At 38.8% G+C, this 25,559-nt stretch overlaps 3 protein-coding genes across 25 annotated transcripts in view; 2 read left to right on the top strand and 1 right to left on the bottom strand.

Annotated features, from left to right (window-relative positions):
• Positions 1-13,683, bottom strand: part of celf1 (cugbp, Elav-like family member 1) — a 28,944-nt gene extending 15,261 nt beyond the window's left edge. For 6 of the 22 annotated variants that reach the window (XM_027008967.3, XM_027008968.3, XM_027008973.3 and 3 more), the window contains exons 1-3: positions 13,495-13,683; positions 8,890-8,929; positions 2,961-3,083 (exon numbers count right to left, since the gene is read on the bottom strand). In XM_027008967.3, the coding sequence (XP_026864768.2) occupies positions 2,961-3,064 (104 nt within the window). In that variant the 5' untranslated portion in view covers positions 3,065-3,083; positions 8,890-8,929; positions 13,495-13,683. Of the gene's footprint in view, positions 1-1,516; positions 1,956-2,960; positions 3,161-8,880; positions 8,930-13,494 lie in introns of those variants that run through there. The other 16 variants (XM_027008971.3, XM_027008976.3, XM_027008977.3 and 13 more) reach the window with 9 other exon arrangements.
• On the top strand, positions 8,999-17,072 carry ptpmt1 (protein tyrosine phosphatase mitochondrial 1). Of its 2 annotated transcripts, XM_081706536.1 has the most exons (5): positions 8,999-11,305; positions 14,405-14,667; positions 14,910-14,990; positions 15,225-15,416; positions 16,769-17,072. In XM_081706536.1, the coding sequence occupies exons 2-5, from the start codon at positions 14,521-14,523 to the stop codon at positions 16,904-16,906; spliced, it is 558 nt and encodes a 185-aa protein (XP_081562662.1). In that variant the 5' UTR covers positions 8,999-11,305; positions 14,405-14,520; the 3' UTR covers positions 16,907-17,072. The 2 variants fall into 2 exon arrangements, with proteins under 2 accessions (XP_081562662.1, XP_035377020.1); XM_035521127.2 differs by lacking the exon at positions 8,999-11,305 and having other exon boundaries at positions 14,223-14,667.
• Positions 17,073-17,185: 113 nt separating this feature from the next.
• On the top strand, positions 17,186-20,690 carry ndufs3 (NADH:ubiquinone oxidoreductase core subunit S3). Its single transcript, XM_027008984.3, has 7 exons — positions 17,186-17,302; positions 18,397-18,456; positions 18,784-18,881; positions 19,007-19,156; positions 19,855-19,980; positions 20,131-20,250; positions 20,469-20,690. Exons 1-7 carry the CDS (start codon positions 17,248-17,250, stop codon positions 20,628-20,630), a joined length of 771 nt encoding a protein of 256 aa, XP_026864785.1. The 5' UTR covers positions 17,186-17,247; the 3' UTR covers positions 20,631-20,690.
• The last annotated feature ends 4,869 nt before the right edge of the window (positions 20,691-25,559 follow it).

Below are 25,559 nucleotides of genomic sequence, written 5' to 3'. Positions count from 1 at the left end.
TTCTGCATCATATCTGGCAAACTGCACTTAAATACATAAACAAAAATATTCATGACCACTAAGGCTTTTTAATTCTACAGGATTCTACAATGTAGAACTGTAGAGACATACAGAGACCAGCAATATCAGCTTCAACATAAATCAGATCTGCTCAAAATTATTATGGCATTTCACCATTTCTTATACATCACACCACAAAGGCATAGAACCGGCACACACAGGGACCTCTTAGAGACAAGACAATACTGAACCAAACACCGTGGTTTTGATATCGTCAGCAATTAGTGGCCACATTCAGGGCTAAATTGTTCCCAGGCTAGTCATAAAGACTGGCTGAGGAAGAAAACATTTGTGCTGTCGATGCAAGACAGAAGAGGTTCATTTGCCTAAATCTGTGCAAGACCAAGACCTCAAGCAGTGCACAATCCTTGGATTCTCTGGTACAATTTGTACAAGTACATACACCCATACAGACATACAAAGTTTCATATAGCAAGATCTGAGCAGTGCATAGTGAGTGAGTGATGCAGGCAACAGTATAATACTGAAGAAATGGTACATTAAAAACAGGCTTGACAGACACCTCAACAGTAGCAAAGGGCCGTCCAATCGGGATTTAGGTTGGTGATGTATAATTATTTATGAATCTAAATTGCAATTCTGGCATCTATTAGATAATCATAAAAAGCAGCAGTTCATTCAAAAGTCATCATTCTGATTCATCATTCCATTACTGCAGAGGCAGCACAGAAATGAATCAAAGAAATCTGGGTGATTGTAACTATGGGAGTCCTCAGTAGTCTATTCCCAGTCTATTCCCTCTTGATAAAGTTCTGTAATGTCACATGGCAATCTATTCTTTCCTCTAAGTGCAGTCTTTTGAACCTTAGGGTGTGTTCATACCCAGTAAAAATTACCGGGACAGATAACATTACACTGTAATGTGGAGTTACATTTTGTCTTATGCTGGTATGGTAACAGTGGTATGTTGAGTTGGTTTAAAAAATATCATGGTATTCCAGAATGGCTGCTGATGCAGTGAAACCTTGGAATTGCAGATTTATCTGAATGTAGGCTGTTTTTTTCCCCCTCTGCACTTGTGCTGTGAGCAAACTGGCATCAGTCAGAAAGAGGTGCTGGAGTTGGCATAGCAACCATTTGCCAATTTTCAAGCTTTACACTTATTTCTACCCAACAAAAATAATGGATTTACATTTCTGAACATATCAGTTGCTTTGCCTAACTGGTTTCTGTAATCAGTGATTTCATTTGAATGTGAATCATTTCAGCTAAAATAATCTTTGACACTTGTATATTTACATCAGTGTATATTTAAGCATTGCATTCAACAAGTCAGCATCTCAATTACAACGTGTGAAGATACTATGTAACAGTTCATTTATACTTACACTGGAAACATGCTCACAAGCTCTTTTTGAAGAAGCAAAAGCCATAAATATGCACGAACTACAAGCTAAACATGTAACCCAAGTACAGACTAAGAGGCTGTACTCACAATGGATTTGAGCTCAGACTGCAGTGGTCCACCATCATCTCTGGCAGAAAGTCCAGCTTAAAGGAAGCCATTTCCCCAAGCCCAACTCCACCACTGCTTCTCCACAGCGCCACGGTGGTCGGATGTGAGAGACAAAGCTTAAACGAAGTGCCCGAAGCCTCAGCAGGAAAAAACCCCAGTGGAATCCGTAAAAGACAAGACCTCTCGACACGAATGAACGAAGTCACCGTACGTGAACTGAGTAAAGAGCTTCTAAGGATTTAAAGTGACATGGGTGTGCCTGGAAGAGCACAAGAAAAATTGACCACTTAAAAGGGGGAATGAATGAATGATTGAATAAATAAATAAATAAAAATACCCCCAAAAATGAGTACCAGGAGACACAGCAAAGTCAAATGAACACAAAGGGCACAGCACTGGCTCCACGGTGCTGGGTGAGGAACATGGAGCGTGGACAGTAACAGGGCAGGGACTGATGATCAGGCCAGGGCTTGGCAAGGCACAGAAAGCAGCTCCCCTGTTAGCACAAAGGAAAATGCTGATGGCTGTGGACTTTTTTGGTGAGCTTTTCTCTTAGCCCAGCAGAACAGAGTGCAGCGTCAGGTAAACAGTGTGTCAAGTTGATGCTGATAAGCATGAATGATTGGCAAGAATGAATGGAGAGCAGCATTGTAGTGGTAATCCCTGTACTGACACATCCTGGACATTACCAGGCACCACCATCCATAGGCCAGCCCAAGAGAACAGCAGGAGGAGACTGGACATTTGGGGGTCACATGACTGAGGTCACGCAAGCCATGAAATCATGTTTAGTGGTGAGGGAAACAGCGAGACACAATTGCTGAATCTACATGACACGATGACTGTTAAACCACTGATTTAAGTAAACATTTTATTTAAATACATAGTGAGATGCACTCATTATTTACAAACATTTTTTCAACGCATAAATAAAAGCTGATACACTGGCTACTAAAATTCTGGTAAATGTGAGTAGTAAAGGTTGCTGGATAGAAAAGAAATAACAGTAAATTTAAAACACTATGCTAATATTTAAATGACACGGGAATTCAGAATTTCAATCCCTTTTAGCAGTCATTAAATTTAAAATATAAAAACCACGTCTAATATTTGCATGTCCGCCTCAGTTTTTTTAGGCCAGAATGAACCTGTCCTTTCATGGGTTCAGATTAATTCAGCATTCAGTTTCATCAGCATTTTTACTGTAATTTTTACTGTAATAAAGGCTACCTTTGGCATTCAAATCAGCATCACTGATCAAAGCGACACCTGGTGGCCCAAGCAATTAGGCCTCTTTTAATGACAAAGGAGCGATTAAGGAGAAGTAGATTAGGGTTTCCTTCCCAGTTCAGAGTCACATAAAAGGGGAGGGGGTGGGTTATCCCTCCAGTGCAAAAGAAAGGTATAATGAGCGAGTCCTTACCCCCCAAGAGTGGGTACCTCCACAGCAGTGTGGGGAAGCTCGCACTGAGGCTGCCCATGCTGTGCAGTGGTCAGGTAAAGAGCTTCAGCGTCGATGCTATCCATCCAGTGCCTTTGACAAACGCTACAGAAAGACACCAGACAGTACAGGACACACACACGCACGCACACGCACACACACACAAGCACACATACATAAGACTTACAGGAGAATACAAACACAAAAGAAGGGAAAAATCCCACAAAGAACAAGAAAGAAGAGACAAGATGTGACATAACAGACAGCATGCAAGGTGTTCAAAGACATGCACAGTGGACAGGACAACCATGCAATATAAGTTGTGCTGGAAAAATCAAGAGCTGAAATCTAAAGTGGTGTGGAGCAGAGCTTACTCCAGTTTCACCATAAACCAACAGCCAAAAGACGTTTGATAAAGGACAGGACAAATGCCAGAGTTTTCCTGGAAGCACACCAGAAATAATTAACAGGTCCATAATGATACTCTGTTATCTACAAGATGCAGATCGATGTACTCTAGTGTACTCTGAAGATGGCCCATGGTGTGTCTCCAAGCTTATTGCATGGAAGATTGAATGCAAATTAAAGTAAGTTTCCATAACAGCATGCTTCCAAAAAAAAAAAAAAAAAAAAACCCCACAACACTTCTCCACAAAAATAGATGGTTCCAATGACTCTGGCATTACTTATTGGACAATTTCAGATGACAACAGTACTATGGTTGCTTCCTTCTTAGACAGAACAACCAGTAGGGCAAATGATACACAACATGAAGCCAAGTAATCACAGGACTGTTACAACATTAATTGTGATTTTGTTGCATCATCGTTTAAAGTTAAACACAAAGTACAACATGCACCAAACTGCTCATCAATAATTTCATGTTCCTTTACTTAAAGTGACATTGTGCAGCTGTGTAGCTCTTGGGTTAAAGAGCACAGCAGCCTACTGTTTTAAAGACAGCTGTATGACGCATGTCTTCTTCATGCTTTGACTATGTAAGGTCACACAGGGTTGTGGTGGAGGTGGCTATACCCCACATGCACACCCACCTACTAAGCAAGAAATGCAGCTGCCCATATTAAAGTTCTGAAATATCTAGACCAAATTCCTTATTATTTAATGCGCCGTCATCTGTAGATTTTCATGGAATTTAAAAGCAGTGGCCAAACCATAAACTGAGACCGTAACATCTATGACAGCACCTAGTAATAGCTCAGTGTAGGACTACAGACAAGTATACCATAAGGACCAATCTTGCTGCCCTCTTAAAGGCCAAGCAATGGCCAACAGCAAAACTAACATTACCACAATGACTGAACTATAACCTGGACAACCAAACTCAATTTTTTTTGCCAATTATTCTAATGTTCTGTGCTGCTTAAATCATTTCAAAATTTAAAATGTGTACACTGCATGTGTGTTTTGTTGCAGAATTAAATGTCTTGCACAGTTTTTAAAACTATTCCCATAAAGAATGTTATATGTTCCTGTTATCTTTCATTCCCCCCCTCCCAAATGACATTAAAAGTAGCGATTTGAATGTTCTTTTTTCTCTGGGATTTTTTAACAGTCTGCTGTGTGGGCGATTGATTGACAGCCTCACTGTCAAACGTAACCACCCTAGACAGTATGGCACAGGCTGAAAATAGGATCACATGAACACAGCTTTACTGGTCTGAACCTGAAGAGGTGAAAGGCTGCTAGGAGTCTCCAGTCACCAGCAGAATCCATATTGTATTTAAATGGAAACTAATCAAATTCTCTGGTTAAATTAGAGGATGCCATGGTTCATATTTTAAGAACCACCAACAGTGCATTTCTTACATATTGATCATGTTTACATTAAAACTTACGTTAGCTAGCTAGCTAGCAAACATTCACCTGGTTAATCATGTCTCGCCAACAGGCTTTAATGAGGAGCTAAATGTGGGAAATTCAATGTCTACCTGCAAGTTCAAAAATGTCAGTGTATTCTATAATATAATGTTAAAAATAAATTTGTAGCTGACTGAAATAATAAATGTACATGAAATTAGCAAACATGCAGTTATATTCACATTGCTACAGTAATGAATAAAGTGTCAACTGAAAACAATTACTTAAAAATATAGACTTACCAACATTGCCTCCAGTAACTGTTGCAAAAGCTGAGGTTTTAAGCTTTAGTCAGCTGTCAAAACCAGACCTATAGTGAACCCAATTTTCAAATGAACTCACAGTAAAATGCCTACTACAAACTCTTGTATTTGGTGTCACTTCAACCCCAGAAATGAAACTGGTTTTGTTTTCTTGAATAACTTGTAAAAAAAAATAAGCTTTCTCCTGTTTGTGGCCAAAAACTGAGCACGTGTATGCATGCATGCATCATCTCTTTTACACGACTAGAGTAGTGAGTGAATTGTGGGAGGGACAGTTGATTTCACAGTTCATGAATATGAAATACAAGGTCTCATGATTTGCTGTAGTCAATTATTATTACCATCACATCAAAAAACACCAAATACCAAGTATACTTCCTAAAATGGTACCGGGGGGGGGGGGGGGGGGGGGGGGGGGGGGGGCAGTATACAAAAAAGAAAAAAGAAAGAGGTTTAGAGGTTATTTTATACACTGGGCTGTGGCAAATAAGTGTTCAACTGAAGCAAGACGATTACAAACTTTCCAGTAATATAACATTTTGAGTAAGGAGGAAAAACACTGTGCAGTGCCTTTAAAACATTTCATCTGATAACATGCTTTCCAAAAGTAATTTCTATACCAATGGCTGATGAGATCTTCAGTTATTTTACAAACCTTTATTTCCACTACATCTAATACAGCATCTGCTGTCTTGCCAGTAGACAAGCTTCTTAAACACCATTGATGAGCATTTAGCACAGCACTTACAACACTGTACATACCATTAAACAAATAACAGAGAGAAAGCATGTGGGTATATCCATCTGCCTGTCTGCGACATGGGCAAAGGACTTTATGACAATCAAAGGAATCAGGCTATTTATTAGGTGCAAAATAGGCCTATACATCACAGCATGCAAGTTACCTGTGAATAGCTTGGCCACAGATTCATGCAAGTTCTAAAAATGATCACTACGATCACTATGCTTCTACCAGAGACAGCAGCTGACTAGAACTTGGGGTCTTGTTTCAAGTTTATAAATGAGTTGTAAAGTATCCCACTAAAGTACAATTTGCAAGTTTTTTATTTGCCACATTCTACTTAAAAAATGAGAAAGTGTCAGTATTTTGGTATAAGATGGCTGTTTGACCAATTGCAGTGTTATTACTGCTACAACTACAAAGTTATTTATTATAGATCAGCGGTGACAATTATATATCAGTTAAAGCACCAATAAATTCCACAATGTTAATAACTCCAATTCCTTCACACCAATGAAATGACAGGACCCTAGAAATTGCTACCCAGACAGGAGTTTGCAGTAAACTGGATATACTCATTTTTAAACTACATTTGTTTGGCTGCATCCTTAGGCTAGCCCCTATTGCAAACAGATTCATCCCAGAGCTCTGGAACTGGAATCCATGTATAAAGCTCCCTCGATGACTATGAAAGAAAGAAAGAAAGAAAGAAAGAAAGAAAGAAAGAAAGAAAGAAAAACAAACAAACAAAAAAAACCCCCATAGACCTCTCCCAATATAACCCCAAATCTTCAAATCGGACCTATTGCATTAAATATAAAGTGAATAAATTCACATTTCACTGTACTTCCTTGGTGGGGTCACAACACAGAAACAGGAAGAAATCTCTGTACCTTCCTGATTAAAACAGTAAGGCTTTTTTTTTTTTTTTTACCTTCGAGACCCTTCATTATTGGGTAGAATTCCTTACTACTGCAGTAATGAGGCTGAATATAACATTTTAGCACTAGCCTATCAGGCAGCATATTTTAGCACCAGCCTATGAAATAAGATATAGATGTGTTTATTTGAATATTTAACCTATGAAAAGGTACATAAATAAAAAGTTTCATTATTCGGATAAAGCAAAAATGACGCACCCTGTAAAATTAGTTTTTAATGAAAGTTTGTGACTGAAGCATTAAACAGGCCCAAAGAACACTGGATCAAAGATTTTCTAATTTACATGGATAATCAGCCAAAATTATGAGTGTCTGCATAACTGTCAATCAAATATTCAAAACACACATCAGATGACCAACTGACAAGCTGAATGTAAAGCACTTGACAAGCATGTCAATGCAAAGCAAACTTTGTGCAAGTTGTTATGTTCATTTTCACTCTGTACAGTGCAGACGAGTAGAATCACAGCAGACAAGTGGAACCACAACTTTGGTTTGATTGTGCAGGTCACCTTTTTCATAGGGGCACAGAGCCCCTTGTGAAAATAGTACAACACATTTGTGCTACGATTTTAAATACTGTTATAACGAAAATGTTAGTGTTATTAGGGCCTAAACATTTATAAAGCAGGCAGATCCTGAAACTTTGGTACAAAAATGTAGTGAGAGCAAGGTTTTTAGGACTGACACAAACATCTGAAATCAAAATGTTGCATAATGCGTATGTGACCTTAAAGGGCATGACATATTTGAGATATAATGTATTTTACCTGCTATTTTGTATTAAATTAATTATTTCATTTCAACACTTTGAGACATTTTCAAATAGTAATTTATAATTTTGTCATGTAAACCTTAGCATTAATCTGACTACAAACATTTATGGCAGAAGTCTCATTAAGAGTTTCTGGAGTCCATGTGAGAGCCTCAGTGTACTATGGGGGACCAGACATAGCTTGTGGTGCATGGCACTGTGTGTGTATTTTTGGTGTGTGATTGATGGCACGTTTAAAGGGCCTGCACTCTGACACACATCCCAGCACCATCATGGAGAGCATACGCATCTTCATTTCTACTTCCTGATACACACACACCCACCCACGAAGCACACCAACAACCCTGATCTCCCAAAACACACACACACACACACACACACACACACACACACACCTCATTCCATATGTACACAGCCTCATAAACGTCTACAATAACGCACACAAAAACTCAAATCAGCACAGGCAGCCTGCAGTGTCAGATAACGAAGGTGCTGCCATACGGGACCAAGATCCACCCACCGAGAACAGCCGAGTAGACCAGCAGCTACACATGTGGTGTGCGTAGGGGTGTGCGCTGGTTCTTTTTTTTTTTGGGGGGGGGGTGATGGTGGTGGTGCATGTAACCAAGGAAACAGCTCGTCTTTTATTTGAGAGGAGTAGCAGCTTTTAAATAGAACATCCTCCAGTACATGCAGTTTTATTTCATGCAACGACACTACCACAGCATACATGTTAAAACCTACAGACAGCTCTCATAAGATGTACAAGGTGCAAACAAGTGCACAGTCATAAGAGTATGACATAGCTTGTAATTAACTGGAATAATCCGTGCATTAGCAACAGAAGGCTCCACAACCACAGCGAAATGATAAACATGAAAAAAAAAAGTTTGCCACGGGGCCACATTACTCTCATTTGCAACACTAACAAATTCTACCATGCTATTTTTGCCCTTCAAGAGTCTAGACCAGTGGACAAGATCCTCAGGCCTGCAAACTGCAGGAGAGCAACAAATGAGAATGAGTGACTGACTATGAAAGACTTTTGATGTAGCTTTTGGATTTCTGCTTTAGATCTGAATGGTGTGTGCAGAATCTCCTGAGTGCAGTACATGGAATGATTTCTCTCTTCAAGGACAAGCTGGATTAAAAAATAAATATGTATAAAATTTGAAAGGTAGTGAAAACGTTTCTGATGTCTGATCATGTCACTTATGAAATGTTTATTTTTGGTCTAGACATTTGAATATACAAACCTGTCTTTACATTTAATGGTATATGATGACATGCAAAGCAAACTTACAACACTTACCCCGTTACCGGCCTTCCCTGTATGAAATGGAACTTTTCTCCTGCAGAATGAAGAAGAATGAAGGCCAGTAAACAGAGAAGCTCTCAACATATACCTTGTTTATGTCAACACATTTCAGAGAGCAAAATGGCAAATCCTGGCTTTTTTTGCACCCAAGCACAGATAGATGTTTAATAGAATTACTAATTTCCTAAAGATACACAAGATTGAAAAAAACAGCCAGGTGAAAATTCACATAATGAGGGTTGTAGTCTCTGTTCAAGCACTGAACCTGCCAACTTTTATACATAAAAATGAAGTGCAAAAAGATTAAAATAAACACACAATTCACATTACTGTCAATATATGTCAGATGTAAAAGTGTGCAGTGCTGGATAAATTCAGTAACAAGTTGCAGAATTAAAGCAATGGAGCAATAGTTATTGCAGCAATGTTGCTGATTGCTTAGAAGTGCTGTATACTGACAAATTATAAAGGTGAAACATTATGTTGCTAACTTATTATGGAGAGCCTATTTTAACTGCTTCAGTTAAAATGCAGGTAACAGTACCTTTAAAAGTAAAACAACTGAGGATATCAGTACTAAGATTATTGTAAAATGATTCAAATGTAATAATTAAAACATGGACATGTAACAGAAAATAGATGTTCCATGAAAGGTGCTTTAAACAATGAAAGCTTTAATGTAGATTGCAGTCCTTATCCTCTCAGGTACTGTGAAGCTTGAATGCACTTGATTGGCCCAGCAATTCTATTCAACATCTACATTTAAGCAGTTTAATACACAATGTTTCTCCTCAGAATCTGACTCTCTAGCCAGCATTCACTAAAGTAAACACGGAAACGTTAAGCTGTGCCCTTCTTGGAAATTTGACACTTCCCGTTTGTTCGGTTTCTTTGAAGGCCTAGATTTAGCTGAGCATTGTTTCAACATGCCTCAGGCTTGAAACCCTACAAATAAGCCTAAACGCCCTCCAACCAACAAGAGCAAACAAACATGGTCCATTAGCAGACCTGTTACACGTCAGGTATAACACACCTGGGACCATTACCAAGTAAAATACTTAAATCAGACATGTTAAAGTAGGCAAACAAATGTATCAAAATAGTGGCAGGGGGAACTTGAAGTTCAATAGTAATACGGAGCTTACACGGACAATCTGGTTTTGCTTTTTGTTCACAGGGCCCTAAACCTGTTGCAACATCAGTGATGTTCTTAGCCCTGTAGCAAGTAAACCTGATTCCAGTGATATGCCACCGATAGCCCAACGACACCAGAGTTCTATAACAAGCCGTTTATTGTTCAGCTTTTCATCGCAACACTTTGTCCAGCAATAGGAAAAGGGCTTGATCCCATACAATATAGATTTTAATTAAGGACTGCTGTTAAAATAATATGCATTCTGGCATAGGTCCAACAGATTCTTAAGAGATTATATTAAAATGAGCTACTCTTCAATTGCTGATGCTAGACAGATGTCCAGTTTCATGATGCCAGGCCCAACTCCTGCCAAGACCAAGATAACCTTCATGATTTTTAAGAGTTCTGCCAACTGACCTTCCAGAGAAGAGCTGGCATTAAATCTCCTCAACACCTGGAAAACTGACTCGGAAGTAGGTTTTTCAGCTAACGGAAGCTAAATTAGCAAATTTGGTCCAACCTCAAGCAACATTGATAGATGTCAAATAAAACTATAGCCTCTTAACTGATAAACAGATTTGATGCAGTGTCTGAAGAATTCACAATCACAGGCTTGACAGTTTGCCTACACAATTTGCTATTGCATTTGCTGTCACACTTAAAATGCAATCATGAATTTTAAAATGTTTGGTAAGATGTTCCTTATTTTTTGCATGCATGATTAGTTCATTTACAGGTTTTAGACTGAAGTAAAAAAAACTTGTCTATGTAATATTTTAGAGTACTAGTGGCATACATGAATCCCTGGGCATTAAGAAGAGTTTAGAAATGAGCACCTTAATATACATGAAAAACTCATAATTTGACAGTACTACAGGACTAAAGTGATTTACCAAAACAGTTAGTGTTGAATTCTGTGGCAGACTTCCACAAACACCACAACGCTGCTAGCAAGCATCTCTTCAGTTGAAAATGGTTAATTATGGCTATAAGGTCACAGTGAACTATAAAAAGGTACCCAGCACCTCAGGACTCCCTGTAAACAAACCTGGGTGAACCTCCCAAGAGCATGGCAGCGTAAAGCTTACTGGAAGCCATTACAGCAAGAACATTCTCTGCCATATAATAATGACCCATGTGGTTCTGTGAAGCTTTTGAGCAAGACAGAGTTTTGACTAGGGAGTATTGTTTTAGGAACCTTGTACCAGCCCATCCATCAATGACCTGTGTGTGTCTTTAAAAGAGAGAGCAGCTTGTGACTATCAGCTCTGCAAGGTAGTAAGTAAACAAAAGCCTTTATGTTTTTAAATGAATCTTTACCATTCAAAAAAATGTTTTATATCCATTTTATTTACAGACATCTGATCAAATTCAAAGATTATATGCTCAGTACATGTAGCTCAACTCTATTGGCTAAAAACAGTACTTTACTGGTCTGTTCATATAATATAGTAGCGGGGCTAATAAATATTAGTCACTGTAGTAAATGTTAATTCATAATACATTGGAAAATATTAAGCAGCTAACTGCTGATAATGGGTCATCCTTGTTAACTGCAACACTGAAACTGATCCTAAAGTTAAAGATCACGGCAAAGCAGTAGAATTTTACACTGCACAAAATCATGGCTGCTATGTATGTAAACCACTTAAAACCACCTTAATCACACATGGCATGGTTTCCTCAATAGTACAAAGTCTTTGAAAGTATATCTATTTAACTAGCATCAATCCATGGATGCTTTATGGTATTAACATAACCATCTGTTCATTCATGTTAAATACTTAATCAGGTAGGGCTGCATGATTTAGACAAAAGATTGTGTTGCTGTAATATTGCCACACATTGCGGTTGTGGTACTACATAAGCTAGAAGCAGAGCAGGACACCACCTCTTTGCCCTTTTAAAATTCAGGAAGCATTACAGAAAAATCAACAAAGGACAACAGACAAAGAACAGCTTCTTCCCAAGAACTATAGCCAGGCTCACTCCAAACTGATAATGTGCACTATTCAAGTAGTCTCTACTCGAAAGACTGTATATTAGATTTCAGATAATACTAAGTAATGTACTACATACGATTCTATGCATTGGTCATCGTTATATCCGGTACTGTATCGTGTGCAACACTATGTAACTATTTGCCAACGTCAACTTTTGTGAATGTTCATTTTTTAATCTCACATTAATTTCACTGTACCAATGACAATACCAAAAATGTCTCGTATGATCAGCAATGCACCTACAAACACCGAATGTGACAACGAGTGGTGTGCATCGTTTTTCATTAAAATGATTTATGTCGCAGGACACCCACAGAACTTTTATTCAGCACCACTGAAACAACACGCAAACAGCAGACGCGATTTGTCGGACGATTCATTTGTATGGCGCAGCCATGTGCGAGACGAGAATAGCAGATGTTGATACTATAACAGATAGAGAACGATGTATCGTCTCGGTATAAAAGTAACATTAGAAATTCCCTGATTGAGACAGTTTCTCATTTCTCGTGTTTCACGTCAATAAACACCAGCGTTACATGTCGACTTCTTTTTGTGTGGACGAGGCCTTTACTCAAGCTTGTAGGCCAGGGACCACCACCCCTCGATTAGCGCCGATGACTTCAACGTGTTAGAAAAATACCCGAAACAATAAAAGAAATCGCTTTGTACGTTTTTTGAGCTTTTATGTAAGTAACTAAATACGAGCCAAACAATTATACAATTTCCAGTTTCCCCTAACGATATTATACAGCGTGGAAAGGGAGTGTGGCAAGTTTCCAGTCAGCTAAGCTAAGCTAGCAGACCATTTTAGCTCTAGGTTAGTTTAGTTAAGACAAGGCATTTGATCCAACACGGGTGGGTAGGTCATTTGCAACTGTAAGATCATAACCTGCGGTTTTTATACTGTTCGGGCTGGATTTTACTTACGTTCAGATCATATAATCTCAGACATGAACGCTAGTCAGTCGCCTGTACGGCGAGGTGACGAGGCCTTGAGGTATCTAAACGGTTAGCTGCTGCTCACTTCAACTTTCCCGTTGGTTTACAACGAATACCTGGATAAAACAAGGTACCGGCTGATCACGCAGCTTCCCGGAGGTTCATATTTTTGCTGCAAAACATCGCAGCAACTAAATTAGATCGAAAAATCAATAAACCTAGAAAGAAAGTATAAACAACATGGCTAACGCTAGCTCAGTTATCTTCACGACTGACCACAATACACTGGCCACCTACATACAGGCTTATACAATAACTTTACTGCTCTTAAAAGCGACGTGTACACTACCTACACCACGCTGATCATTAACAGCATCGCCTTTATTAGCTGTATATTTATATTTCGTAGCTTTATATATTTATATTTATTCGTCTTTTACACCATGACGCATGTTACTCTGCATGAGTATACAGTAAACAAGCGGGCATAGTAACACGGAGCAATTTTGGTAAACTTACCCTCGATGTCCCTTTTCTGGTGACTGGAATTGGGTTAATATATGTGACTCACACGAGGGAATTGTTTTACTTATGGGAGTTTCGGCTAATTTGCTTTTATTTTGTTATTTTTTATTTTATTGAGCGCTTCTTCCCGCGACAACCCAGTTTCTAGTAGGGACAGTGCAAAATGGCTGCCTTTCCTGCACGTACCATCGAAACTTCTAACAGGGGAGTGGGGTGGAGCCTGTATCGAGTAGCGCCTTTAAAATGTACAGCTTTAAATTAAAATTACATGTACACACTTGTGGTCTTCAATATTCATAAAAATTTTTTTTTGCCGTTTATCGCAAATAAAATAAATATCTATGTGCGATATAATTTTAACTATATGTTAGTCCCCTGTTTAAATGGAGTGCTTGGTCACGTGGTTATTGAAGTCAATACAATTCAAAGGTTTGTCACCGTTATGTGGTAAAAATACTTAGGATAGAGTAATATATAAACATACTTGTACAAGATCTTAGTTTATAAACAATAGTATAAAGTAAACGGAATAGGGAATTCTCTTGTCAAATATACTAATTAATAAAACAGCAGAAACAAGCAGTTTTTCGAGGTTTACAGCAATACACGCCATACGCTGCCCAAAATCTATCTATCTATCTATCTATCTATCTATCTATCTATCTATCTATCTATCTATCTATCTATCTATCTATCTATCTATCTATCTATCTATCTATCTATATCGGAGTATTAGGCCTAATTTCCAGTTCTTCTGTTTTTATTTTACGATTGTAAATCTCGGCTATAGCTTGTGATTTGGTTCTATATTTTACGTATAATAGCGTATTTAAAATAATATTAAGACACAGATCATATTCACATTACGCATTGATTGCATTATATTTGAAGCTCTGCTTTCCAGAACAGCAGGTGGCGATCACGGCGATGTGACGGATATCGAAGAAGGCGCGGACACGAATTGACAGGCGTTTGCAATTTTATAAAGCTTGTGCTTGCTGGATAAAGAAAACAACAATAATGTCAGGTGTGTTAGCAAGGATTCTCTTTTACCCCACACTGGCATACAATGTTGTTTTGGGGAAAATCTCATCGAGACGATGGTTCAATCGCGTAGATCAAACAGTCATACTTGGGGCTCTTCCGTTCAGATCAATGACAGATGAGGTGAGTGTCACCCGTAGTGATTAGTTGAATTTACTAACATAGATAACATATTTTATTACACCGGGCTTGGTGCAAAATAAAAAAACAAACAAACAAACTTATAGCTAGAATTCTAGTGATTTTCATTTACCTTTTCGATGCATGTTTTCTTTCTTAGCCTTTCTTTTGCGGTATTTTTTATTTGTATTTGAGTTTTAGATTATATGACAATATGTACAATGTCTTCTGTGATTTTAATACAGTTAGTTCAATCTGAAAATGTTCGAGGGGTGATAACCATGAACGAAGAATATGAGACCAAATATTTTTGTAATTCAGTGGAGGTAAGTAACTTCTGACATCATTACACTTCTTTTACACTTCCTTGCATTTAATCTCCATATAACTGTATTGGGGTGGGAGTTGGGGGTTGTTTGTTTGTGGCTATATTTAAGTTATTGGAGTGGTTAGGTTTCGTCATTGGGACGTTACACAATTAAAGAGATTTAGTTTTAGTAAAATGTAACTTTCCACAAATATAGTAATATGTGTGTGTGTGTGTGTGTGTGGTTTTCTAGGAGTGGAAAAATGCAGGTGTTGAGCAGATCAGACTCAGCACAGTGGATCTGACAGGAGTTCCTAGTCTGGAACACATCCACAAAGGTGTAGAGTTTGCCCTTAAACATCGTGAGCAAGGAAATAGCGTCTACATCCACTGCAAAGCAGGCCGTTCACGTAGTGCTACATTGGCTGCTGCATACCTCATCAGGGTGAGCAGTGCAGTACATACCTCATCGTGGTGAGCCATACAGTGCAGCACATACCTCATCGGGGTGCGCCATGCAGTGCGTGCCTCATCGGGGTGCGCCATGCAGTGCGTGCCTCATCGGGGTGCGCCATGCAGTGCGTGCCTCATCGGGGTGCGCCATGCAGTGCGTGCCTCATCGGGGTGCGCCATGCAGTGCGTGCCTCATCGGGGTGCGCCATGCAGTGCGTGCCTCATCGGGGTGAGCCATGCAGTGCGTGCCTCATCGGGGTGAGCCATGCAGTGCGTACCTCATCGGGGTGCGCCATGCAGTGCCAGAGGAAGGGATGGTGATAAAGTGAGCGAAGGCAAAGGAAATTAAGGAAATTGGAAGAATGAGAGACAAGTAAACCTATATAAAAATGCCCTGATAACTAAGAGTAATGTCATTTATCAGAATGGCAGATTACAATATCAGATTACGATATCAATATTTTATTGCATTTGTATGCCTTTGTGCATGTGTATGTGGTAAAGCAAATGGAAGCATGATTGTCGCATTGGTTTTCATGCATAGGTGAGAAGAAAAGTCATATTTCTGCATAATTTCTAGTAGTATTTGTGATCATTTATAAATGTCAAATGGTCTAAAGATGATGGTGTAAGGATGTTAGGTCAGCATGGTAAGTATCTGACACTTATTTACTTATGCCCAGAGAAGTGTTGATGTTTTAACCAAAGTATTCTTTGTTTATCCACAGCTACAGTTTTCCATGATATACTATTTTGTTTTCTATAGCTAAGCTAAAGAGTGCTTTCTTTATTCTTAACAATGTACCAAACAGTTGATTTTGATATGCCTAAAATTTTGTCTATGACTTTGATTTATTCTCAGATTATTGTGGTGTCATTTGGCAGTTAAATCAATTAATTAATTAATTTTTGTTGATATTGTTGAGAGATAATATGCAACAATAATGCGTGCACCAGTGGATAAGTCAAGATTCATACATGTGTAGAATTTTGTATGTACTGGCATGCATGAAAAAATAATGTAATGACAGACAGTTGGCCAAAGAACAACTGAGCATCAAACTGTCTAACTTTTTTTTTTTTTTTCCCAGAAAAGGGTGAACAGTTCACCCTATTTGAATTCACATACACTTTAACTGAAGTTAGAGTCCAAATGCTTAAATATGTGAATGTAAATTGTAATGAATTATTGTAATTTCATTAATAAGCTTCTCTCGTTTAAGTTTATATATTTTGATTTAAATAATACTGTAAAAATAATATCACTAAAAATAATGGAGCAAATCCTGTTCTTTTCTACAGTACTGTGTGAAATATGATGTCTTCTTCCTCTTCTCTGCATAGATACATTGCTGGAGCCCAGAGAAAGCCTGCAACATGTTAGCAGCCATACGGCCCCATGTGTTGATCCGCTCTGCACAACTTGACATGCTCCACAAGTACCACCAGAAAGTCTGTGGATCAGAGCCAGATTGTGTATGATGTATCATGTATTATGTATGCATGTTAATCAATTATTTTCCTGAAGAATGCAGAAAGTGCAGCAGAATGTATGAATGCATGTTATTTTGTTAACTTTGCACAGAAATGCAAAACATACAATGTACAGGAACACTTTTTTAAATAAATAAACTAAGATGTTGTTACATTTACTACTTAATATTATTTATAAAAGATAAGTGAGACAGAAACGGAAACCTGTCTTTCCTCTGGTAGAAAACATCTTCCCAATGTTGTTATTTGCTGTTTCACCTGGTGGTGGCGCCATTGTCGCTCCACGAACACCTAAAATGTGTAACTCGATTTCCGTCGTTTGAGTCAAGATGGCAGCCTCCTTGGTCAGGTTAGTCCGTGGAGGATTGTACAAAAGCTTGAACGGTAGGCGACGGATGAATATAATATAGATTTTGACGCATGAACAATTTCTTAATCATGTAACATGTATGTTTGGGTGGTTCCACAACTGGTGTTTCCTCGTGTGGTTGCCAGTGACTGATGACCTTTATCTTAGCTTGCTCGCTAAATTACTGCCTTGGTAGAAAAGCTAACGAGAAACAACTACAGATATCTATCTATCTATCTATCTGTCTATCTGTCTGTCTGTCTGTCTATCTATCTATCTATCTATCTATCTATCTATCTATCTATCTATCTATCTATCTATCTATCTGTCTGTCTGTCTGTCTGTCTGTCTGTCTGTATATACAGAAGCAGTTTTAGTTAATCCATGTGGGGATCACAGTAACTGCGCATTTTAATCAGATGTATTTGTTGTGCATTGTAATGTTGCTGGCGATCCTTAGGTGCACAAGTTTGTAGTCTGGATGAAAAAGCATTCTCACCTGCTCTAAATGCTGTAATGTTGAATGCAACGGTCGTTTTCAGGTTGCTTTTTAAGTAACGTTACATTTGTCACTTCCCTTTCGTACAATTGTAATAAAAGTTATGATTACGTATTTTCTTTATTGTTATGTGGGTTTCAGAGTCTTTACGACATTCTGTCACACAGCACGACACAACCTGAGATTTTAGCAGAGCAGTGCAGAATTGCCAAAACCTTAAATCTTTCAGATTCAAATTGTGGTTCAGGTTTCAGTGGTGTTGTACAGCAGCAGCAGCACCTCTCACTGGTCCTAGTCCCCCTTTATCGCAGTATATTGTGAATTTGGAGACGCGATAGCACAGCTGAATAAAAACAAATTAGAACTATTGATGATTTAAACTAATAATGCATGCTGGGGGGTAAGGAACATTTATTGAAGGCATGAACATGGCATGCATAAATATCATGGGTTGGGATTAGGCTATGTAGATACCTATTTTATTTTGAATAAATACATTCCATAGCTTATGGTCAAAGGTGTTACATGGCCTGGTACTGTGTCTTTAAAAGCAAAATCGATGATATTTGCAAGCTGTCCCAATTTAGATGGTCAGTGAGTCAAAGGTATTCTCTACTTCAATTTTTATAGTAGCCAGTCGTGCTGCACTGATCCAGACACGGTCTGAAGCAGTAACAACTGACACGAGACGTGAGTAGCCTTACAGTTTTGGTGGGCCACCCAGCCTAAAATGATGCTGTTAATTCAGAAAACTTTAGCTATATCTGGAAAACTTATCAAAATTATATTAATGTGTAAATGCATCTGCAGTTGTTTTAGTTATATTTTGATAAGTCCCAGCTGGTTATGTTATACCCTTACCTTTATGATATTAATGTTGAAATCTTTCCCAGGCCAAGCTAGCAGGCCTGTTCATAGTTCAAGTTAAGAAGTTCAAGTTAGGTTAACATCTTGGTTCAGGTCAGAATACTGGGTTATTATTTGCTCACTCAGCTAAACTGTAATGTGTTTCTGTAGCTACCATCAGGCCTAAGGATGCAGCCACTCATAACCAGCTCTCCCAGTTTGGAGAATATGTTGCTGAGATTCTTCCCAAATATGTGCAACATGTTCAGGTAACACACACAAACCAACTTTATTGTTGTTTGTGTTTTGCGTGCATATCTATACCAGCACTTATTCTTTGTGTAATCCGCTGTATTTTTTGTTTTGTTTTCACATAACATGAGAATATTCCCAGGTTACCTGCTACAATGAGCTGGAAGTAATGATTCACCCGGAGGGAATCGTACCTGTCCTGACCTTCCTTCGGGATCACACCAACGCCCAGTTCCGCAACATGACTGACCTCACAGCAGTGGATGTCCCCACTAGGCAAAACCGCTTTGAGGTCTGCATTCTAAAAGGGGAGCTTCCCAGGAAAATGATTAGCTCAGACTTCTCTGCGAGTCACTGACATGCCCTAAACCCCCTTATAATATATTCAAGCCTTTAACAGCTGACATGATAATATATGCAAGGCTGTTGTAATCTTGCATGAAGCATCATGGTGCTTGGAGTGATTTGATGTTTAGTTTGTTTATTTGTCTCTTTCATCATTTAACTTTTTAATTTGCTGTTGACTTCGCCACTTGATACTGTGTTTACATGAGCATTTGTACAAACACACTCAGGATGATGTTAGTAAAATATGACACTACACAGAATTTTTCACAAGTCATGCAAAATGTCTGCATATGCAGGGCTAATAAATGAGGGCCAACATGAATTCATATGAAAATTTATCAGATGACCTAATTACTCATAGTGTAGAGCTTGACCAATTGTTGCTTAAATTAAGCAGTACAAAAAATGGAGTAGGAGTGTAGCGTATTGATAGTCTGCTCCATTACATCTTTTTTTCTAGTCTTTTAAATCTAGCAGTCAGCATTCTGCAGCATTTACTCTATCAGCAAGTCGTTGCATCCATGGATCCGATGATTCCATAGCCCAGATTTGTAGAGACACAGTCTCATTTACTAAAGTCAGTCTCACCACAAACATAATGTGTATGCTGGGTTTGAACAAATCTCTTCAATGCCATTGCAGATTGTGTACAATCTACTGTCCTTGCGCTTTAACTCTCGTATCCGAGTGAAGACCTACACGGATGAGCTGACCCCTGTTGACTCTGCCGTCCCTGTCCATCAGGTTGCTAACTGGTATGAGAGGGAGGTATGTCAGTCTTTCCCACCTTTTCAACCCCTTCAAAAGTGTGTTTCCAAATGTCGAAAAGGTCATCTATTTAGAACCCAGCAGTAATATTTATAATTCACTATTTACGCATACCACGATGTTCAGTTCGCACCTCCTGTTATCCTCAAGGTGTGGGACATGTTTGGAGTTTTCTTTGCAAATCATCCAGACCTGAGACGCATCCTGACAGATTATGGTTTCGAAGGCCATCCATTCAGAAAAGACTTCCCTCTTTCTGGATATGTGGAGGTAAACATATTGATAGATTTATATTCTGACACTTTTCAGAATCTAATCAGTTTTCTTTGTTACCTCTGTTGTTAGTGACATTTCTAGCATTGGCTAGACTACAGACATTTATATGCATATTATGTTTATTTGACATAATTTGCATATGATTGCAGTGCTGAGATTATTTGCATGTATTATAGGATGACGCATGTTTTCGTTTCGTTACGCTCCCTTAGGTGCGCTATGACGATGAGTTAAAGCGGATTGTGGCAGAGCCGGTGGAGTTTGCACAAGAGTTCCGGAAGTTTGACCTAAACAGTCCATGGGAGGCATTCCCGGCGTACAGGGAGTCCAAAGAAGCAGCCAAGATGGAGGCTGGGGACAAACCTGCAAAATAGCACCCTTTCAGCTCTGCTCTGCAGGAAAAAGCCACACGCTCGCATGCACATCCCCCCTGGGGATGCCTGCCACCATATTTATGTAAATATGACACCATGTATTGATGTTGGTTGTTTACTATTTAGTTGGGAGACACCCATAGCATCTTAATAAACAGTTTAAAAAAAAGAGGCTAAGACATTTCCTCATTTACAACTCGCATTGCACAACCTGGCAAAATTAGGGTTGTCAGTCTATTGTGTAACATTGTGTTTCAAAATGTTTGAACAGGTATATTTACAACATGGTTCAGATGTTTATATTTTTGAAACAACCTTCCAGCTATACAGAATCGCAGTTGTTTACAGCTGACAAGCTTACCGGAGTTTGCATCGGCAGCTCCGATGGTCAGTGTGCATGTACATACAGAACCTCCAATACAGACATTCAGACAAATGTGCATTCATACCTCAGAAGATGAGTTTCTGGGCACACTTGTCAGTAGTGCTAGCCGGGGAATGCAGACCATCTAAGGACATGATGTACAAGGTGCTTAACTATGGTTGAATAATTTGGGTTACCTGCCTGCATTGCGTAACTGCTGTGCATTGAAAATTACAAGTAACTGGCACTGGAAAGACCACAAGGGTAGTGAAATACAGATGTGGAACAGTGGTAGAGAGGAAGCCACATTGTTTCACAGAAGAAACTGGAGGTGATGTCTGGATGGTGATGCTTTTAAACCATGTCTACTAGCAGTGTGATGAGGAGGTAGAGAAAGTGCAGCCTCCCAACTTATTCTGGACAACTGTCATAGCCTGATGGAGAGGAGCCGACAGCTAGATAATCACTCAGGAGAAAGAGGAACACAGTACACCCTGGCCTTGGAGAACAGAGACAGGAACCAGACACTCGTGGGGACACTGTTAATAATGGAAGAGTCAAAACAGGGCAAAACTTAATAACCTTAAGCTTCCTGCGCTGATGCAGAACTGTTTTGACAATGGCAGAAATGTTACTTCTAACTTGAGGGAATTGTGGGTAGATCCCAGCTATTCAGACCTGTACCTTTCAGGGCAGGTTTATGGAAGTTCATCTCAATTTCCTATGTACTGTGTGTGTTGAACTGCATGGGACTGCACATAATGGCACAATCTGTGCTTCTAAAATCAGAAAGTTGAGAAAAGCATCTGTGAAAAGGCACTAATTAATGTATAGGATAGTACTTTATAATAAGGTTCTTTTAACTACCTTTTATGGGGATGGTGGAGAGGGTTATTTTAAAGATGTAATATGTTACAGATTACATATTTACAAAGATATCCATAACCTATCAAGGGATTACTATATTAGAGTATCCTAATCTGACACTTTCCATTACTTCTAAACCCTTTAACTCCTAAAGTTTCAGAACACGTGTCTCCTACAGTGACAAACTAGAATAGCCACCAACAAGCTCCCACAAGTTTCTGTATTTTCTCTGTGCAGACTGAAACAACTCAGTAGGTGCATAAACGTTATCCATATAAATATGTGTCTTCTCCAGCAGAACAGCATTGCTGGAAAGGCCCTTTACTACAGAACACCCAATCTTCTACGCTCTTGTCAAACTTGTAGGATCCACCAGTGGAAACGTCCCGGACAGACAGGCTATAACATTATTATTATTATTATTATTATTATTATTATTATTATTATTATTATTATTATTATTACTCTCCCGCAATAGGGGATCGCTGAGTTGTCTATTTTAAAACATGGCGATGATTATAATCCAGTTAAAAACTGCCTTGCCCATTGCTGAGAAGGGGACGTATCGTGAAAGTGGAAAAGTACACTTCACTTCATTGTAACCAAAGGGTAAGCAGGAGCTTGTGCTCTGCTAACGACAGCAGAATGTAATGTGAGAAAAAACACGTCTTTTAATGGTAGGGTTTATCTTCAACTAAACACAACATAAAATGATTTCAATCAAGTTAAGTGACTTAACATATAGCCTATACATTCACATGAAGCAAATACCGTGTTAACATTGAAAAAAAAAAATCCTGTTTACAACAAACAAATCTCGTTTTCACGATCAGTATTCAAATTTCGTCATGTACGTTAATGAAAGCAAAAGCATGACTCGCACTAGGAAGATCCACAAATGTACATCTGTTTCCAGTCACATACTACAATGAAATAAAGAATGAAATAAAAGCCCCAAAATGCAACCAAGGTAGGAACACACCGCATGGTCCATATTTCTTACACCTTTAGCACCGCAGGCTTCATCCGATACTGCTGCTGTGCAGCAGCAGTGATGTAAACCGTTCACTCGATTAAAACCACTAAACGGGGAAAAATGAAGCAGGAAGAAAAACGGTCTAAGCGATCCCTGTTAAGTTGTAATGTAATTCTGCTAGCAATCATATAGGTCTTTAAATATACAACTACTTCAATGCATTTATTTTGTAACTGTAACGAAATACAGTTTCCTTTTTTTCTGTCCCGTTTAACGCCGTTAAATCTATTCCGTGTCTACACAGCCTTGCTCCTTGCTTTAATCACATTGACCAACAATGTGGACTCCAGTAATAATAGATGTTAAGTAATGCTAACATTGTAATTAACATGAGAGTTAATAGTCTTCATTGCTGCCATACAGCAAACTGGCTGTGTTAAACATTTAGTTAGTTGACCAAGAACAAGTAGACATTATAATAAATTGTAGAAGGTTAAATAAAGAAGAAAAGAGAAATGGTCTTGCGTGAATTTGGAAAATGATGATGATTTTTACTTTGCTAACATTAGCAAAGTAAAAACAAACCATTTGTTGGTTTGTTAATACTGCAGTCAGTGGTTTCTTAATGTTAACCAGTACTATAAATAATGCTAGTTGTAGCCTTAATGTTACTGCATGTGTTAAAAACCTGGAAGCATACGGTCTTGTGGCCAGAGGTTGTGGACAGGGGTTCATACAGTTGGGGCCAGGCATGCCATCTCTTTTTTGGAGATCGGTGCTCCTCTGACAGGATGGGGCAAGTTAGAACAAATAAATATAGAACGATTCAGGCGCAATTATGGTAAAAGTGGAGATAAAATCCATAAATCCTGGTGTTGGTGGAGTCCAGATGTTTCAGGATAAGACATATATTAATATATTAATGTGTATATAAACACATACTGAGTGATTTGTCTTGTAGGCAAACAGATCGAGCTGGTTCATGACAGATTTAAGGTAGGCCAGTATCACAGGTTCAAATGTTTTTATAATTACGTATATCAGGACCTCCAACCTGTAGTTATTGAGATTAATTATTTGGTCCTTAAATTAGAGCCATATGGAGAAAGATGTTGATCAAAACATCCGATTAAGCAGTTATCCAGAGTTGGGGTATGTGGGGCCCAGGAACTCATCCCTCATAAAATGGTAAGACTTCAGATAATACCTGACTGTTCCATCACTACCTTTCAGAGAAATCTTGCTCTACTCTTTCCCTGTGCCTGTTCTTTGCAGCTATTGGAATTCCTCTCTCTTCCCACACTTGTAAGCTTCTAGGCCTGTCTGGTTCCTCGCAGTTCCATAGCATACCTCAGATTATCATTCCCATGTCTCATCAGGGTATAAATCTCTTCACAGGAGATGTAGGAGGTTAGAGTGTGTCAGTATGCTAATCTAAACTGTCACAGCATGCTCTCATGGCTGTATGATCATTTGAGCCCAAGCAATCCTGTAGCTCGTCTACTGCTGGAGTTAGTAGATTTTACAATCTACAGTTTATGCCTGTATTTGCCCATAGAAGCTGGAAAGTCATGCATAGATATAAGTGTAATGTTTCAATAATTGTGGTTTTCTGCTCATATATGGGATTTTTTTTTACCAGTTGAAGAATTTGTTATCAAGCAAACAAATACAAAACACTAAAGAGTTGCTTATAGTGTAGGAAAAGTCAAATACCATTGAGCAAGCAGGAAGAGAAAACAGTGGTAGAGCAAGTACCAAAACTATTGACACACATGCACACACCTCTACTAAAGTTTGAGCTAAGTGTGAAATTTCAGTTTGCTCTGCACAGCTGGAAACCCGGCAAATGAACAGCAGGGTCTGGATTGAATGCTGCCACGATTCTGTCTGGAAGAAAGCAGAACTCCATGTGTTTACTTCATCTGGCCTGATCAGAAGTGCCTGCTTCTCCTGTAAAGCTACATTTGCACTCATGAAATTATGAATTATGCAGTCAGATGGAGGTTATATTCTCACAACTCATTTTTTCTATAAACATTCATTTATTAGCTGTACAGTTATACACCATACAGTTATAGCCTTTGACTGTACTGCACATTTGTGGCCGAACACAGCAGCCATCCGTTCTTCAGTTTCTCATCAGTGGTCAGTGTGAGATCACAGGACTGCTGAGGGTTGGGTATATTTGGTGTGACAGGTCTCTCCCACCCCAGCAGTGACATTGACCCATGTGACAAGAACACACAGAGCCACTAAGGCACAGCTTCACTCTTACACAGCACATTTGGTGGGTTTTGTACTGTGGACATGCATCAGCTGCAGAAGTACATATGAACATAGAAATGGTATGTTTTGGGTCTTCTGCTTCGTATACATAACTATTATTACTGCAAATATGTGCATTTGTGGAACTCTGGTACTCTCACACTTTTATTGATATATGCAAAAACAACTTGAATGCTTATAGTGCCCCCTTATGGAATTCAGCTTGCTAAACATGAGTGAGTGAATTTACTTATTTAAAAACTTGCAGAAACACCCATGATACACCCATACACTTTACTTTTCCCACAACAGGTCAAGGTTATGGTTGTGTTGAGAATATTATTGGCCCACTATTCAAATAATACTGGGTCAGCAGTACTCCTGTAGTCACAAAATGACCAAGAATGAATGGACACCCTGACTATGAGGGTGACTGACAACTAGCACATGCCAA

Source organism: Electrophorus electricus, chromosome 23 (assembly GCF_041902795.1).
Source record: "Electrophorus electricus isolate QZ-2024a chromosome 23, ASM4190279v1, whole genome shotgun sequence".
NCBI classification, from domain to species: Eukaryota; Metazoa; Chordata; class Actinopteri; order Gymnotiformes; family Gymnotidae; genus Electrophorus; species Electrophorus electricus.
Note: the sequence above shows the minus strand (reverse complement) of the source record. Positions and strands in the feature narration are given on the sequence as shown.

What these genes read in the sequence shown, in the direction of transcription:
- ptpmt1 (XM_081706536.1), top strand. Translation starts at nt 14,521, where the DNA reads ATGTCAGGTGTGTTAGCAAGGATTCTCTTTTACCCCACACTGGCATAC. An exon ending in TCAGATCAATGACAGATGAG is followed by an intron (nt 14,668 to 14,909) that starts GTGAGTGTCACC and finishes ATTTTAATACAG; the next exon opens with TTAGTTCAATCTGAAAATGT. An exon ending in CTGCTGCATACCTCATCAGG is followed by an intron (nt 15,417 to 16,768) that starts GTGAGCAGTGCA and finishes TTCTCTGCATAG; the next exon opens with ATACATTGCTGGAGCCCAGA.
- ndufs3 (XM_027008984.3), top strand. Translation starts at nt 17,248, where the DNA reads ATGGCAGCCTCCTTGGTCAGGTTAGTCCGTGGAGGATTGTACAAAAGC. An exon ending in CTAGGCAAAACCGCTTTGAG is followed by an intron (nt 19,157 to 19,854) that starts GTCTGCATTCTA and finishes ATGCCATTGCAG; the next exon opens with ATTGTGTACAATCTACTGTC. An exon ending in CTAACTGGTATGAGAGGGAG is followed by an intron (nt 19,981 to 20,130) that starts GTATGTCAGTCT and finishes GTTATCCTCAAG; the next exon opens with GTGTGGGACATGTTTGGAGT.